Source organism: Calliopsis andreniformis, chromosome 9, assembly GCF_051401765.1.
Source record: "Calliopsis andreniformis isolate RMS-2024a chromosome 9, iyCalAndr_principal, whole genome shotgun sequence".
Classification (NCBI taxonomy): domain Eukaryota; kingdom Metazoa; phylum Arthropoda; class Insecta; order Hymenoptera; family Andrenidae; genus Calliopsis; species Calliopsis andreniformis.
Genome location: NC_135070.1, coordinates 6,542,920 through 6,561,592, shown reverse-complemented (window position 1 = coordinate 6,561,592; position 18,673 = coordinate 6,542,920). Strand labels below are relative to the sequence as shown.

The 18,673-nt window shown below is 41.2% G+C and overlaps 1 protein-coding gene across 2 annotated transcripts in view; it reads right to left on the bottom strand.

Annotated features, from left to right (window-relative positions):
- Bru3 (CUGBP Elav-like family member bruno 3) overlaps positions 1-18,673 on the bottom strand; it is a 679,691-nt gene that overhangs the window by 569,888 nt on the left and 91,130 nt on the right. Inside the window, exon 1 of one of the 2 annotated variants that reach the window (XM_076384868.1) lies at positions 914-976. The exons of the other annotated variant lie outside the window; for it this stretch is intronic. Coding sequence (XP_076240983.1) covers positions 914-944 — 31 coding nt within the window. The 5' untranslated portion in view covers positions 945-976. Of the gene's footprint in view, positions 1-913; positions 977-18,673 lie in introns of those variants that run through there. 2 annotated transcript variants of the gene reach the window in all.

Genomic DNA, 18,673 nt, shown 5'->3' with positions numbered 1-18,673 from the left:
TCCTTTATTCCCCTCTCGCTTCCACCCTTCTCTTCCTCGCCTCTATATCCCCTCGATTCGCGCAACCCCTTGGTCTTTCCATCCTTAGCTACGGTCACGTTAATTCATTCTCAACATTGTCCGCGCAGAGCACTGTGCAGCCTATCCTTCTTGGTACATGAGCTATGCCCACGGCCAGAAGGATGCGTACGAATTTGGCATACGTTTCTCCTATTTGCATCTGCGTGAATAGGCGCGGATTACGGGATTGGAATAAATTTGGCCGGCTAAGTGAGCCCCGCAATTTATACCAGCTTACGAACAACTGCGTCTATAATATATTTAGCCTTCACTGCGCCCGCGGAGTTAGCGTTTCCTATCGAATTTTTTATATAACCAGATTTTCAATACAACCTACGACAGAAATAACGCAGCGAATACGCGGATAAAAATTTATCCGAATAAATTCCCTATTTAAATTCGGGAAACCAAATTAGTCACTCATGGAGAACGAACAATTTTTTACTCATTCACAAATTCGTCCTCAAATTGAAATTGCTAATACATTCGTAACAATGTTTTAATAAATGATACACAGAAGGTTCCCTACAAAATTGGATAACTTTTTCATATTGAAAGACTGGTAAAAAAAACAATCCTCATTATATTTTACAATTTTACACGTTCCAAGACTCACTTTAGATACTCAACTATAATGGAGTATGATGAATATTTCCTTAACAAAAATTCTTCTCTATTCAGCAAGAATGAAAAACGCTAAAGTATTTATTACAGATTGACAAGCGTCATTTTTATAAGTTCCTAACTTATAATTAAAGAATAGAGGCCTGAACAAAACTTGCCACGTTACTCCCGAATAAATCACTCCAACCACCGCCTCTATTTCTCATTCGTTACAGAAAATAAGGCTCACCGAAATCTCCATCCTCTTCCCCTCTCAGCATATCACTTGTTTACGAGGGTGGGTCGCCACGAGCGTCAGCCATACCGTTGGCCTACAATCCACCGCGGCCGAACGAAAACTTATTACAATCCGTTATTTCATCCGTTCGCCGCTCGTAACAAGCATCGTTTACGACATGCCGTGGAGGGGGGAAGAACGATGGCGCGGCGCCATAGACGTTGATTGTCGGGGGACGCTCTTTCCACTTTCCCTCTTCCTCTGCCCCATCCGCCCCCTGGTCGGGCGGTGGCCTCTTTCTCCTTATACGTCGTTTCTTCTCCCCGTGTCTTCCACGGTCTCGCTTTCCTCAGGCATGGTAGCCGAAGAAAGGAGCCTGGTGCGGTCCCCAGACGAAGGAAAACTGCCGTCGTCGAAAGGCCTTGGGCAACGCCGCAGCAGGAAGACGTTGTTAGGGCTATTGCTCTCTGTCCGAATGAAGGACCGCTCATATTTACAAGCGACGCCAGCAAATGGCCGGTGAGAAGGCGGACAGGGAAGAAAAAAAGGAGGGAGAAGGGAGGACGGGGATGGAACAAACCCGTCAAATCGCCCCGCGGGACGCGGCAACAATTCGCTTCTCCTCCGCCCGTTCCTTGATCCGAGCCATTTTTATTCTCACCCTAACCAGCCGAGGAGACTCTGGCCCTTTCGCCTTGCAATTCACTCGCATCCTCCCGTCGATTGTTTCTCGTTCGTCATACTATTTGCAGCTGCGAGGAGAACATTCGGGGAGATAGGGACTGGTGATCCCGATACAATGCCGCGCCCGTGCGGACGCGGGATCATGTTGGCAAATTGTTTGCGTTCCGCGAGATGCTTCGGATGCGATATTTTACGCTATTGACGTGCACCTTTTTTCCTTCTGATAGCACCGCCAGGATGGTCAAACGTATATTCGGCACATCGCCGTGAATATTCGATAAGTTTTTAAATTTAAATTTTCGTTCCGCTAGAAATAGAATACTCTTATTGAAAAACGAATGCGGTTTAGCGGGGAATGTATATTTATCCGTGCCACAGGCTGTTCTTCCTCTGGAATGTATTGAGTCGGAAAATTCGACGATTCTCTAAAATTGTTTTTCTGTTAGTCAGAATTTCGCGGTGGAATATTCTGTATTGCAAATTGCTCATTTCCTGTGATTTCATTCCAAGCACGGCTTTTTTTAGCCATTGACTTCTGGCTTATAAATGTAAATATAATAAAGTAATGGACTATAACTATCATAATGAAAGCTAATTTTTGTAGAACAAATTTTATAAAATAAATATCTATGTAGCTTTATATGTTTTTTAACGTCATCAAAATACGCTACTGTATATGAGTATGTGGACACTTTCACGTTATTGGAAATTTATGAAATACCTACACTTTGTTATTTGTACTAACTGCTTTCAAATGTTACTGTCATTCTGTATCTCAGAGCCAGAATAACCCAAGTGCTTTTTTATTATTTTTGAGGAGAGCCGTAAAACAAATTCTTTCCATTCCTCCACATAGTGTTTCAAGTAATTTGTACTATTACATTCCCTTCACTTACAACGTAACTTAACTAAATTCCTATTATTCTAATAAAACGAACAGAAAGTAACAAAATCCTGTAAAACACTTAATTTTGAAAAAAATGGACTTCGGTTAGTCTGACTCTGAGTGACAGTTTTGTAAGTCTTATATAATTGTTTGAGACGAGGTTTGCAACCAAAGTTATATCATAGAATTTTACTTCCTGTATTTTATTTTATATTGTAATAATGTAGATGTGTCCAAATATTTATGCACGAAAGTGTGCATTCGAAGTCACTTTTGCTGACTGATGAATAATTCCCAAAGACAAAACGACTATTTGCGAAACGAAGCGTGAATTCAGCGGACACAGTTTCGTACTCTGATCGCATGGAAGATGAATCCGTTAATTTCAACACGGTCTCAACAGTTAAACTTCTCCATACGTATGTACATTATATGCAAATAGAAATTCCACGCGAGTATGTGGTCTAGTCAGGGGCTACAGAGTGGCCAGTTCGTTGAAAGAAAAGTTTGGGGAACAGTGGTCCGGCCCAGCTCGTGCCGAGGCACAAGTAGTTAGGACGTGCTAAAGCAGAGTGTGAAAACTGGAAGAACCGTGCCCCGAGCAAACACTTTTGGGAATGCCAGTGCAAACTAGACGCTACGGGTCAAAGAAAAATACGTTGTTCAGAATATTCTAGCTTAACTGACGTTACAAAGTGTTTTATTGATCGTGGTGTGCCTCACAAGAAGGTTCCACGTAAAAGATAAATAAAATGTATCTCGATAGATAAATAATAAATTCATTGCTACCACTGTTATATTCTATTGTTTTTTCTAATAAAATATATTTGGAGTGTATTATTTTTCTGAATCTGTGAAAGATTCAAAATATTTAAATTTAGAGAGTAGTAAAACAGATGGTCATAAAACATGTGGATGTAACTTTTGGGATGAATAGGGAATAACTATAAAAACTGGGAGAAGTTCATCTGAATACATACATATCTGCCTCAAATCAATTCCAAACGCATTTCGAACATCAAGACGCCTACTTCGAAACGAATTTAAAAAAAGAATGTTTCGCTGTAATGTAACTTTATGAACCATTAATCTTTGAAAGGAATGTTGGTCGATTTCGTCATCGTTAAATAATAGAGCTATTCACACCATGCGGCATTTTTACTATCCTCTTTAATTCTCACCAAACTCTTCAGCTCTGTAGGCTCGGGACGTGTTCGCACGGTTATTTTTATGGATCCATCGATGTATGAACACATGCAATCGCTCGAGTTTATTGTTTTTGGCGATTTGTTCCCGACGTTCGTTGAATTTGCATATTTTGTACCATGCCGACTGTCCGACCTATTGTGTCCAACCGACTGCCGAATTGCTCCACGCCGAGCATAAAGTCGCAATTTTGCATGACAATGAAAACGCCAAATGGTATCGGGCATATTCGACTCGCAATGCGAGCGTAAGTTTGCGACGAGATTGCAAAGAGAGTGTTTTTCAAAGCTAGAGAAGAGTTATATTACTTGGAATGCATTGATTAATGAATTGCAAGAAGAACTTGATTAACTGACTTAACACCAGTAAATTTTAGATTCAATATTGAAATGCTCTCTTCATAACTAATTTTTTGTATTTCTGTAATTATATCCTGCTTGAAGGAAGTCTTACTACAGTATATACACTATGTCTGTTTACAGAAATTGAATATATAGATTTTATTTAATGTTAAGTAGTAGTTTGATTATACAGTGTGTTTTAGATCGAAATCCACAAACTCTGGCAGCATACTTAGGAGGCCAATTTGAACAAAAAATGTTATGTTATATAATCGATAATGGGTCGATTTAACTTCGTTTTCGAGATGTAGACAAAAATACTGATACGTGTAGTTGCTCAGTTAGGAGATGTTCGATATGAGACACAAGATGGACATTTTAAACAATTTATACTATTGTAAATCAATATATACCAATATAAAATCTAATTTCAAATACATAGTTACCAATAAAAGTATGATTCTTTATGGTTTATATCACTTTATCTTTCATATCTCGAGAGCAAAGAGAAATTAACTGATGGTGTATAACATTTTGTGTTCAGTATAAACTCTTAAATATACTGGAAAAGTTTGTCAGTTTCGATCTGGAACACACTATGCATGCAGTTTATATCTCTCGATCCCATAAGTAAAATAAAGAAACTGATATTATGCTCCATTTTTTGTTATAAAATTTTGAAAAGCTAGTATTCTACTAAGTCTCTCCCCTGTGAAACCATGCTCATTTCTAAAAGAAAATTTGATACTATACGCGCTTCATAATTAGGCCTGCGTGCCTTTCCTGAATACCAAATTATAAGTGAAAATCACCTCTCCAATTTCCGCCAGATATCCTCCACAATAAAATAAGCCCAGGTAGGAAGCCCGAAGCGTTTCGCAAATCTTCCATTCGGTACGCTCAGATTTAATTCAATCCACGGAAAAAACGTGGAAATTTATGAACGAGGCGGCGCGCAAATGTTTTTAATTAAAATAAGTCTAGGATTTTTATTAACGTACGTGGAGGGAGCTGGGGAGCGCGTGAATTATCTGTCGCGCTTCGCTTTCGCCGTTACGATGATGCATGGTCGGCCGCATAAAAAATGTGAACGAGAGCCACGTCCGGGAGGCGATATCGTGAAAAATGAGACTTTCGGGATTGCAGCGTGTACGAACGAACAAATAGTTCGATGGATCAAGTTTTAATGACCTGAACAGCCGAGCGGCGACGCCGCTATCGAGCCATTGACAAACCACTGCGGGCTTCTGCCGTTAAAATGAATCACGGTGTTATTTGCGGACGCATAACATTAAACCGCCAATATACGCGCGCGAGGATATTGTTGCCACGTAACAAGAATTTTCTTCGAAAGAAATATGACTCGATTCCTCAAAGTCGATGCACGGGCATAAAAAGCCGCGGGATAAAAACGCGAAGTGTCCGCGCCTTCTTCGATTCGAAATTCTGTCCAGAGTGGTATGTTTAAAATGATTTGTAGACGAAATGTTAAATTCACGTCCAGCGTGAAAACAGGAGCCGAGCAATAAAAACCAATAGCCGCAGCCACCGTTGGTTATTCGCGTTGTGTTATTTACATGCGAGAGTTGAAAAGCCCTGAATACAAAATTTCAGATATTAATCAATACCATCGAACGTTCGTTTCGTCGTAAATTCGGGAATTACATTGTCACGAGAAAATTCGTAAAGAAGTGAAAACAATAGGTGGAAATATAAACTCTGGAGCTGAATCTACTGCGCGCAGTAGTACGAGTCGACGATTGTACTCTCTTTTCTTAGTTATGGGACTTCGATTGATTGTCTTGCAAATTTCCAATCAGTTCAATGCGATTATTCTGTATCAAGTCGATTGAAATACTCTTGATGGATTTTGAAGGCTTTGACGAGTTTGCAGTGGACAATATTTTTTTTCAGATTTATACCTACAGCCATGTCTCGTTCTAATAATTTCAGCAGTAGACTGTGGACTTTTATGCATTTATGAAATTCTGGAATGTGTGAAAAGTTACATACTGCATACAATATCCAAAAACATAGAAAATACGAAAAACAAAGTGTAAATTGTAATACCTAAAAGATGACACAAATTTATAAATTTATATTACATAACTGTACTTTTAAAAATATGAAATTGCATTATAAATACACAGTCTATTTACGAGTATCACACATTAGCTAAGGATCACTTAAGCTTATAAACTTCTCCACAAAAAATACTTATACATAGTGTATATCATGTACCTACGTTACGGAAGAGGTCAAGAGGCTAACACGAATAGACTCACAAGACCTCAAAGGTTCATCAAAACCGTATTCGATCCTCATACAGAGATGAGAGTGCTTTCTTCCGTATCGGTGTAATGTTAGCCTACGTACTGTAAAAAGTAAGTACGTTGCAATGGTTATCGGCACGAAAGTATTGCGCTATTCCGCCGGGACGTGTGTAAAATAAAGAAATCCGAGGAGCATTACAGGCTCAGAGTGGCACGATTCCGACGTGGAGTCCAAATAGAGACACATGTCCGTTAATGGTTGTCAGAGTCACCAGTTGGCGATCATTGCCAAGTCAAGCTACGGGCCGCCTCTATCTGCTCGCCGCTACGTGCACAGCTTTCGGAAAGCTTGTCTTCGGGCACGGCATCTGTCCGCAGGTACATTCACGTGAACGTGTACACGTTGTTCTGTCCCCGTCACGTGTACTCGCATATGTACATATGTTTATTGGATGCCCCGTGTGCGCTCCGTGCTCGGGTAAACGTTTTGAATTTGTTCTTTCGCGCCGATACGATATCGCCACTGAGCAAACGAACACGTTCCTCGGGATCGCCGACTTTATCGCGGAACCAATCGAATTCAACTTAACGTGGGATTTCAATAACTCATGCGCGTTCGACTCGTCGCGTAAGTGGCTCTTTATTTTCTACGTGACAGTAGGGCAGCGTTCGACGAGCCACCCCTAATGACTTTCGAATGACTTTATCTTGAACAACGTACCAGGAACTTATCTTTTGAGTATTCTTAAATCGTATTTTGTCATCGGGGTTCTTCTTGGAACCTGTTCTTTTCAAGAATATATGTTCCGCTACTTTGGAAGCACTTTGCGTCTGCTTGGGATGAATATTTCAAATTGCACGTGATATTGAGTTTCTGGACGATCCTACGCGCAGGAGAGTGATTTCTAAATGGTCTCTTACAGTTTGAAATATTCAAACTTTTAACCCGTAACTTGTCTGGTGGAAATAAAGAATGATAACACTTTAGTGGGATTCTGTAATAACCCAGTAACAAACTAAGAACTACCATTTACGAAGAATATTTTTCTAAATGTTTACTGGGATTACTGGGATTTTAAAGGAGCTATCTGTCAATAAAAACGAAAATTACCAACGAATATGTACCTAGTATAATGTCTAAGATTTTGTAGGACGTCACGAAAGCAGTTAAGGATTAAATTTCTAAATTTTCAGAGTTTTTCAATCGATATCTCTTAACACATTAGCATAAGGCAAACCAATCAAAAATCGATTCTCTAACAAGAAGACGTCGCGATCTGAACAAGCGCTTTTTGGATGAGACATGAGTCACAGTTTTAGAGACCAATAACCATAATTGAATTCTCGAATATTAGCTGCACCTGGGCAGTCATTTCTATAAAGAATGACTTTAAACATTTTCGTATCAGCGCCTCGGATTCGTATTCTTTATATAAAATTTAATATAATCATTACATTATTTTTAGAGTTCTCTATATCTATGTCATCCTTCTCAGCAGAGGAAGAAACTAAAGTTAAAAGTAATAAAAGGAAAAGATTCTTCGATCAATGAAGAGTTCAATTAACCACCTTCGAATTACGTGTCCTAAAGTTATCCTAAAGTTAGTTTAAAGTAGACAGTTATCTGTCTAAATGTTTAAAGTAAGTTTTTGTAAAAACACGGCTGGATACACACAGCTAATATTCTGCAATCTAATTGGTGTTGGATTAGCTAGTAGAATAAATAAAATGTTACAAATAATTAACTGATTTAATACTTTCACTCTGAACACTGTGTGTCGTAATTTGCATACGTGTCGACAAGAGAACGAACACCATGCTCCAAAAATCTTCGTTACTCCGACATAATATTTACATATAAACAGTCATATAATATACTACATACATTCTAATTGTTAAGTATACATCGCCTGACAATAGAGTCGCGATCACTATGAACTCAGATTCCTACAATTATACTTTCTAGTCTCTACACTTTGACTCATGTCTCACCCAAAAAGCGCTCGCCCAGATCGGAACCTCTTCGTATAGAACCGACCAACGAAGAAAAACTAAACCTATACATTCGCGAAGCAAGCAGCACGCCCAGCGTGCTCAAACGTAGCCCGAAGACAAACGTTCTCTGATGAATTGTGAAGTAGTATCGGATCCCGATTGGAGTCAAGAGTCTTTACTATTGCCCCGAAAAAAGGGGGTCGTATCTTATCCGTTCCAGAGAAGTTTTTCGCCCGAAGGAAGGAGCAAGTAAAGTAGCCAGGCAAGCAAGGCGATCTCCTTCCAGGTTTGATTTCCGCGAGTCTCGGGGAAATCCCAACCGGCAGGTTCATTGGCACCGTTTCAATTCCGGGCAGCGGATCAAACGTCGACGTGCGGTCGTCTGGCGGTTGTAGCGGGCCGAGCGCGCGGCAAAGACGACGAGCTTTGTGCCCGTCGACGCCGACACCGTCGCCAGCCTCGTCGTTCGCAGGAGCTATCATCAAGAGTCGCGCGACGTCTAGCTGGCGTCGACAAAGGAGGACCGAGGCCGCCGTCGACGACGCGACTTGGCAACTCGTCAAGAAGCTTGTAACCCTAACTGTGCCATTGTGCAAGAGGCGCTTGGTGAAAACTCCTTCATGGCCGGGCTTGCTGTTTCGAGGCTTCTTTGTTTCCCCCAAAGGGTGAACGCCGTAGGCGCGTGGCACGCTACCACTTTTCATCACCCTCGTTCCCGCGGCTGCTTCTGCCCGAACGCTTGCCTCCTGTCCGTCGCAGACCCGATTCACCTCTCCTAGGAGGACAGTCGCGATAGCAGTTCCACAGAGTCGCGATATCGTGTCGCTCGGCGACTTAATGCGCTTAATTACTTGTACGGCTTCGGTACTGATCACCGCGTGACCCCTCTCGAGAACAATTTCACCGTCTACGGTGGTAGGTCCGAGGGTCTCGCCCGAGGAACGCGAGGCGAGCGAAAGAATGGCGACAAAAGGCAGTGCAGGAGTCTCTGAAGGATTTCTCACGGATTCCATGCGTTTTCAATCCTCTTGGAACGCTGACGCCCGGCTAATCGCCTTGACAGGGTAGTCTTTTTACCGGGGACCCGACAGTTAGCGAAGGGGTCGAGGAGTGTCAACGAGCGCCTTTTTACCAGTTAGGAGGGTGAAAGTGAAGTAAGATACGATCGTCGATCCCGCCGTGCCAACTGGCCCGTAGATGTGAAGGTACCAGGAGCAACTGTTCACATTTAGAACAACAAGTCTTTCTGAGCAGATGGTGCGCATCGGCACTCTCATAAACAAGCGAATGCCATAGTCTATAGTCGCCGAGCTTTCTTTCGTTCCGCTCTCGTCGTTCCTTATTTCCTCCCTCGTCTTTCTTCTTCGTCCTCTCTCCACGGTCCCACTTTCTTCTTCCGTGTCCTTTGTTCTACCACGTCCAAGGAAAGCCAATAAACCATCGAATTCCTCGGGTATATTGCGACACTCTGCTACCGCGCGGAACCAGCAACAAGTCCCGACTCTTATATCCCGCGTGTCGTTCTTCCGTCGAGCGGACGCCCATACTTTCGCAAATTACTGGCCCGTGGTTACACGCACGGTCGACAGTCGCGGAACGTGGAACGATACGGGGCATTGAAAAGAAAAGCAAAAGTAAAATACGAAAATATAGTTTTGTATGTCCGAATAACGCGAACTAAAATTTGTAATAAATATTTCATTACTACAATTCAATTTAACGCGGCTCCAACAATTGAGGCAATAGAAAATGTACAGGGTGTTTCAGATTTTAACTGACACCACACTTTGTCAATATGGTTAGAAAAGGATTCTGAGCAAAAAATGTTACATACATTATGAGTCGATTTGTTTCCATTTTCGAGTGTACAAATAGAAATTTTAAGGCTGCTTTTACCATTGATAATGATTTTCTTAATATTCAGTAGATACGGTCCCATGGAACACGCCCACTTGTGTGCACAGAAACAAGAGATAATAATTTTGAACAATTTTTTTAAATCAGTATAAATCAATGTAAAACACAGTACAAAACTGTGTAATTGTATTACACTGTGTAACATTGTAAAGTACTGTGTAACATTGTAATTAAAATTAAGTAACTTGGATACATCTGATTACTTGTGGTTAATACTAAGGTTTACCCTTTCCATACATCGAAAATGAAGACAAATTGACCCATAGTGTACTGTATAACACATTTGCTCAGAATGAAATTCTAAGGCAGATGTAACCCAAAACACGTTGGCAAAGTTTGTCAGTTAAGATCTGAAGCACCTTGTATACCATATGTAGTACTACGAACAGAGGTTAAAACGTGGCTGCAAAATTACGACTAAAATAAAAATCTCTCGCTTTACAAATTTCTAAGGGTTTTATTCTCTCTGATTTTGGTGGGATGAGATGACCAAAGCCTTTAGCAAGAGAGAGACTAACAGGACATAGTCAAACTTCGTACAGAAGGAGAAAGTGGGCATGACTAATTGAAGCTGTTTTGGAGGTAATAGGAGATGGTTGTCTATCTGAATTTACTATTATTTAGTGATTTAGATCAGGATCAACAAACAGTTGATCATTCAACAATATGACACAAAGTTCTGGTTTCTGACTCAGTTCGCGCTTGCAATGGGAACGTGTGATTAAAGGGATCGAGTTATGGGGAAAATTTGGTGGAATCGATGGGGTTACATTATCGTTATAAAAATTCTTGATGCGGTCGTCGTGCATTACTCGGCGAGGAATAATCTCGAAAGGCTTTCGCGGTGGATGAATTTCTTTCACGCTTTCGTGGTTCGATCGATTATTTAAGGCAGCGATGAAAATGAGCGAAAAATGGGAATACTTCCTTTATTTTACGACAACGTGGATCTTGGCGAGGGCTTTAATCAGCGGTACGGAATCGATGAAAATGGAATTTCCTGGGAGAGGGTTTAAGGGGATAGTGAACCATTAAATCATAGTCCTATTAATCTCCAAAAGAGCGAGAAATGTAATCAAGCGTTGCGCATTCGAACGTAAGTCTCTGGAGGACCGAGTACTTCTAGTTTTAAAATAATGAGATCTTTATAGCTCAATGAGCTTCATTGATCTTTTCGTATTAAAGTTGCTGGTTTAACTTCCGAAGAATGAAAGTTACTCGATTAAGAGTATGAATACCTTTGCGAGAATCGAAGATTTAATAAGTATCGACGTTTACGAAAATTAATTATCGAGAAATGTGTCAAAAATACTCGTATTTCTTCACTGTACATTTAGAGGCGTGGTAAGCGTGGACAGTTATAAAACTTATTTAATATCTGGCTGTCCAATCCCATTCTTCGCCCTGTTCATCTTCCAGTAATAAATGGCGATGAGAATAGTACCGTTTAACAGTGGCGATGAGCCGTGTTCTATCACATGGAGATATATTGAATTTTTGCCCATTAGAGCTCCTCGTAAAGCACCACCACAGCTCAGGAAGTAAATACGTTTAATAACTTAGAGCATCGTACGTGTTCTATCTTTGATTAATGCTGTATGTGTCCCGAGTTGATAAAAACTTTACGCCCACTTCCATTTCATTTTGAAACACCATTTCGCGTTCACCGAACTAGAACACTAGTAAATATTAAATTTGGAGCAATCAATGGACCTTTGCAAATAAAAGCTCATAAAAATGCGAAATTTTCAGAAAATTATGTTATTAATAAAGATCAAGAAAGCATACGAAGTTTTAAAAACCAAGGAACGACTTTTCTGTACCTCTGATTTAAGTAATGTGTTATTTGTATTTTCGACAATTATTTGTTAAAGTCGTAAGTTTCATGCCCGACAACTAGCTTCGTGTAAAGTGTACGTTCAAGGTGTTTTACGAACTATCTATGCATGCAGTCGTAAATGTTTCCTTTAGTCCAGAAGAACGTGCGAATTGCGACGAAGAAACAATATCCGGTTGGCCACTGATCGTTACTTCGTGGCGTATTGTTACACGCCGTTCCTTCATGGTAATTTTACTGCCCGTAAAAACAGATTTTAAAGAGAAGTTCGAAGCTTATGCGATTTTTAACACGCTGCAGTGAGATTAAAGCGTTTGGTAGATGCTTGATATTATGAGACCATTCGGCTAACAATATTGCACAAGAAACGATAAATTTCATCGTATATTTAAAACTAATTTCCAGATGAACGTGAAGTACGAACTATGGAGCTTTAATTGAAATGTACAAGTGTATAGATAAAATTGAATTATATTAAAGAAAATAACTAATGACAATATTATTTTTCCACTTAAAGTATTCGATACATTATATTAAGTTGTTTCGTGAGCTTTCTTTGTTATTCTTTTATTAAAAAAATTCTAGAGAATCAGTGACCACTAGATGCAATTGAATCTTCCCTCCCTCATAAATTGAACAAATACAATAGCTCCATTTCTCATCGCTAATGATTGCCTCTAATACTTCATACCCTCAATAAAGATAGGAGAAGTAATTCAATAAATCCTGATTATCGCAACAACGTATTTTTTTAAGCCGAGACAGTTTCGCGCGATATATGGCTGGCTCCTTCGCTCGTTTCAATTTATTTCCTGGTCTCCGAGGAAAATTGAATGAGACGTGAGTATATATCCCCACATACCTATACACAGACACCTACACAGTGTTTCTTCCCGTGGAAAAGTATCAACTATATTCGAGCCATCCTCGCAGGAGATTCACGTACACGTGGCACGATCCTCGTTCGTCCATGAAGGGAAATAACGTTGTCATAGAAGGGTGCACCGTTATTGATATCGGCAGAGGAGGGGGGAGGGGAATCGCTGGCGACGACGAAGTAAGAAGAAGGAGAAGCTAGTCAGAGGGGAGCCAAGAGTTACGTGTAGGTAAGTGTTAATCTTGGTGGGTTAACGCAAGTGGCGCCCGCTGCCAAGTCTGCGGATTATCGCGCATCTTGTAATTGCCAACCAATCCCACGGGTGGAACCGGTTGGGAGTGGCTAGAACTGTTTGGCATCAAGCCTGATTGTGCTACCGCGCTCTCCTATGTACCGTTTGCCATTCGGCGGGTTGCCGACGTTATTTCCTCGGTGGCCTCTTCCTCCACGCTCTCGCCGACCCCCCCACATTCGGCCATCCCATTCTGAGATCGTCTAAATCCTATTCGACGTCTCGACCTAACCTTCGTTCGTTTGTCAACAACGACGGAGACTATTGGTCTCCACGGAAATCACGAATGTCCAGTATCTAATGTACCATTGGACAATAGAGGCTAGAGAGCCATAGCCCGCCCTGGCTTCTCCTTTTTTCAATTCGGCATCGATATCTGTCTTACAGAAGTTTCTGGGGAACCTATGAATGTCCTGCCACAGCCTCACAATCTACCAGTCTCGTTACAGAACTGGGCTACTGCTGGGGAAATTGTGTCGATGGCTTCGCGGAACGCTAGGAGAGATGAAGTTATTGAGGGGGAAAATAGCTGACACGAGAATGGGAAATTTTGTCCGGTGATAGTTTAGATCTATACTCTCGGCCAAAAATATAGAACTACATCCATAAAGTTAGTAAAAGAGTATAAATTATTTACAGAAAATTGTATACATAAGTGGAGAGATATAACAATAAAAAAGCTACCATATTGAATGTAGATAAACAATAAAAGGAATAGTCCATATCGGACAACAAGATAAGAAGTAATAAGAAGTCAGGGGATCCCTCACATTACCTGTAGTTAGGTTGAATAATTTTTGTACCAATACATGAAACTAATAAAAAATAAAGTTCAGAATATTCAACCCTTAATAAATATCTATTTTCCTACCAATTTTTTCATTTAGCAAGGTTAAAAAAAAGATTGAAGTCCAGAGATATTTGAAAAAATTGCATTTGCTCATCGTATGCCTACACTACTGTGCATGAGTATTTGGACACTGACATTAGAAGCACATGAAACACTGACACTTTTTTATTTATACCAATTGTTATTAGATGTTATTCTTATCGATTTGTAAAATTTATACAGGGTGTCCCAGCTTGAAGCAGGTCACCTATATATCTCGCTTGTTTTTGACGATGTTTAACCGTTCATGGATCAAATGATTTTTTTAGGTCTTTTTCAAAATGGTCAGTATTTTTACCAAGGAAATGTGTATTTTATTTCAAATATATTTATAGCACGATTTTCACATAACTTTGAATACCAAAACCTTTGCATGTAAACTTACTGTTTATGTTACAAATATTTCCAGGTAGCTATACCATTAACATTAACGATAACGTGTTTACTAACCAATATGTCGATTGCGAGAAAACCTAAAAAAAATCATTCTTAAAAAGAAAATTTGTTTCATCATACTCCTCTTTCAAAATCATTCAGAATGATCCATGAACAGTATAATCGTCTGAGACGAAATTTGCAACTAAACCTATATTACAGAATTGTACTTGGTATATTTTACAAATTGAAAAAGTCTCTAAATACTAATGCACGGCAGTATACTGTTGTCTGACAGCCATGCAGAAAATCAATTAACAGTATCTATGTACAATATACATAGAACTCGTATAATTATGTCTGGCAGTAACTTGCAATTGAAAAAAAAAAAAATGTAGACAGAAAAGTGAGCAGGTGGACATGGTGCAGACAAATCGGGTGAAAATAGCAAGAGAACAAAGGGGCGCACGTCCCTGTTACGGCCGAATTCGGGTTGCCTGCTGAACTTAACGAGTTGTTTGTGCAATGAGTGGAACGCGATGGGCCACGTGGTGGGCGCACCGGCACGAGTAGGAAATGTCTAAATTAAACGACAAATACGCCGAGACACGGGGATTTACACGGGGCGCAAAACACGCACCCTCCATTTTCTCTGGCTCGTGTGCCTGGCCCCGTCGCGCAGCCGATCGTCCTACTGTCGTAGTCCTTGTACACCGAATTAGAGCGGCGCATTACCATAAGCCCATCATTTATACGGCCGCGCGAGCCTGGCCCCCTTATACATGGCTGTAACACCTTAAAATATTAAAGTAGTTCGATCGGCGACGAGGGCTTGACCATCATCCCGAAACTGCCGTCCTCCGCTCGTCCAACTTATAATTACTCCGTGAAATTGGCGCGGGCGGAAACTTACTCAAATTACCGTGTCCTCCTTTCCTCCCCCGTCCGAAACGCGAAGCAGCTCGCGCTCGCACGAATTGTTCCGGCCAGGATACAGGCGTCGTTGTCGGGATTGTTTTAGTGGTTCCACGGAAGGAAATCGTCGCGCTAAGAGAATCGTGCTGGTCGTTAGAAAATTAAAAGGAATACCACGAGCGAAACAAGGAATTCTTCCGGGTCCTCTAACAGTAAATCAGCGAATAAGTGGGGAGGCACTCGGAGCAAGTGCAAGTTTCCGGTATCGCTCGTGTATCGCTCGGAGGATTCGCTGTATCCTCTTCCACCCTCTTCTTTCCTGTTTTTCCAATCTTTTTTGCTATATTTTTTCGCCTTCTCTCCTCTAGGAGAGGCCACGCTGGAACGGCTGGAAAAGAGAGGAGAGGAGAGGAGAGAAGAGAATAGGAGGGACTTCAGCTGGCGTTCGTAGGCAAGCAGACTGGATCGGTATAACGTGGTGGTGCACCGAAGAGGGGCGGTAGCCAGTGGTGTGAGGGGTGTCACGTGTATTTTATAGTTTCGACTGGCCGGGGGCGGTGAGGTGTTGACGGACGGGACGTGGTACAACGACCCAACGTTGCTTATCTCTCTTTCTCTCTTTTTACCCGTCTCTCTTTTCTCGCCCTCTCGTTCGCTCGCTCGTCTGCCCTCTTCCTCTTCCGCTCTTGTCTGTTTCGCGTACACTCTCCGTTTGGCTACCAACTGCCAGAGCTACCCTCGGACGAAACCCAAACAGTGGTGCCAAACGTCTGCGACACATAGCTCTGGTCCCTATTTGCATTTCGTTTGTTCTCGAACGTGAAATATTTTGCGTACCGTGTTTTATCGGGATAGGGGGAAGGGAAGGGCCTGAGGGCATCCTCCCCTGTTTAGATGGGGACCTAGCATAGGAAGAGTGAAGGTTTTCGATCTATCGGTCACTGGAGATCTTAGGTTAACATCCAAGGGTCATATAGCAAAAAATCACTTTCGAAACGTTGGTTTGAAACGTTTGTTCCAATATTTGTCAGTTTCTAGCATAGTTTATAGAAGAATGAAAATTCTAGAAACCTACTGTAGTGCCCAACTATGGAGGAAAGGAATTACTACAGAAAAATGTGAAACTGAGTTTCTTGCACTTCTGGATAATTTTGAACATTTTACATCTTGTTCTAGTGCAAAGTAGCAGTAAAATATTTTTATTGGATATTGCTTCTCTCCATAGTTGTGCAGTGTATCTGTTAGTATATCTACAGACATATTTCACATGAACACATTTCATACGAATATTTATGGAGAATTTTTTAATAAACTTAATATTGTCAATTTTGAAATACTAGAGTGGAGTGCACGATATATTGTTCATGTGCATTATCCTTTGGAGTAAAATATAATTTAATATCAGGGTTTACATTTCATTTTGAAAATTGGAGCAGATTGTGATTTACGGACCACGAATTTCATTTAATATATAAACCGTGTTATTGGCTCATGAATGACCTTAATGTTTTCATTATTCCAAAGTCATCAAAATTACATAGTATCCTTCGAATCCTGTTATTCGAATATGAGCAACCTTATACGAATTTTGGTAATTTAAAGATACAATTATTATACAGAGATGTATTGCGTTACGCTCGCTGCATGAATTATCTGAAATAACAATTACCGATTCCTACTGCTACAATCCTCACCTACTTACAATACATTGCTCTCTTTTTGACTCCTTAATATTACCCCAAATGCAAAATACGTATGAATAAACGACTGTCACCCTACGATCCCAAACCATCGTTTTCCTTCATGTAGAACGATCCCAGATATTATCCCAAGACGCTAAGGGAAGAACGTTGCACGGAAATAACGTTCTACATTCGTGGCCCGAATAAACCAAGTCGTAAAACAGGTCACAGTTAACGTCCACAAAACTGTTCATAAAATCTGCACCATATTCCACGTTCCAGACGAAATAAGCTGCAACGATTAATGGACAGCGTCGGTCCACTGTGCACGCAACTCGGGCGCTCCTAGACGAAACGAAAGACGATACGTCTTGTCGATAGCGTGGCCGTCTGAACTGGCTCCGAGAAGTGCAGATGCGGCATGTGTAGCGGCTGCCGTGCGGAATCGCGTCTACGAAGTTGCGGACGACGTGTTTCGCAACAGCTGAATCGCGCGATGGCGACGCCCGCCGTTTCTGATGTAGCGCGGCGAAACTTTGCGGGCAAACAAATCCGCACAGGAAATCCGACGAATGGCCAATATACTGTGGGAAAGGAGATGTAACGAAATCACTTTCACACATATAGGTTTGTCACTCGAGGATTTTATTGATGAGCGTCTTTGCTCGCTGGCGTTCCGGAACAGACTCCTCGAACCTTTTTGGTTTTCGGTCGCCCCTGCCGCGTATCCTCTCTTTCTAAACACTCGAGGACTACGCGACAGTTAGGCGGCGACTTATCGCGCTGGGGCAGAACGGCGCTGCGAAATATATACAATCTTAATCTAATTACCGTTCTGCCCGGGCGTGAAAGGCAGCGATTGACATGTCGCCGAATTCCTCGAAATGTGACGCCATGCGCGTGCATGGGTCGCCACAATACACAAGGTGATTCACCGAATAACGTTCGCTGGGAGTGATGGAGTCGTGCCGCGGGTTAAAAGGTAAATTGGGTAAACAATTAAGTCAAACTGCGAGGCGAGGGGCACCGAAACAAACAGACTCGATCCACGCGATTCGTCGGACTACAAATATGTCGCGTTGCCTCCTGTTTCTCCTCCTCTTTCACCCTTTTCAATGGAAACTTATTAACCCATCCGCGCTGGCATGCCCCGTCCGCGAAAATATCTTTGATAAATGTATCGACGAAGACACGTTGTTAATGTGTAACGTCGATAGCTTTGTATTGTCTGTTCCACTGGTGTATTTTTTACGATTACGTGTGTTGGTAAAACTGATTGATATGGTTAACAGTATAAAGATATTGATATTTGTAGAACTGGAAATGATTTAAGTAGAATAATGAAGCTATGTGATTTGTATTTTTATTTTGGTTCCTTTTTCATTTAACCTGCAGTCACTGTTTTAATAGCTTCTAATTCTAATATTGCCGTCTCCTTTCATGTTTTAATCTGCTTCGTAGTGTTCTAACCCCTCCCTAATTTTCTGGTTATTAGCTAGAGTGAACACGCAAGCTTGCGGTTGTAGAATCGACAAGTAGTACACTCCTGTATGTGATCAGACACTCCATAAGTAGTATAAGTTCAATGTTTTCAAAAGTGCGG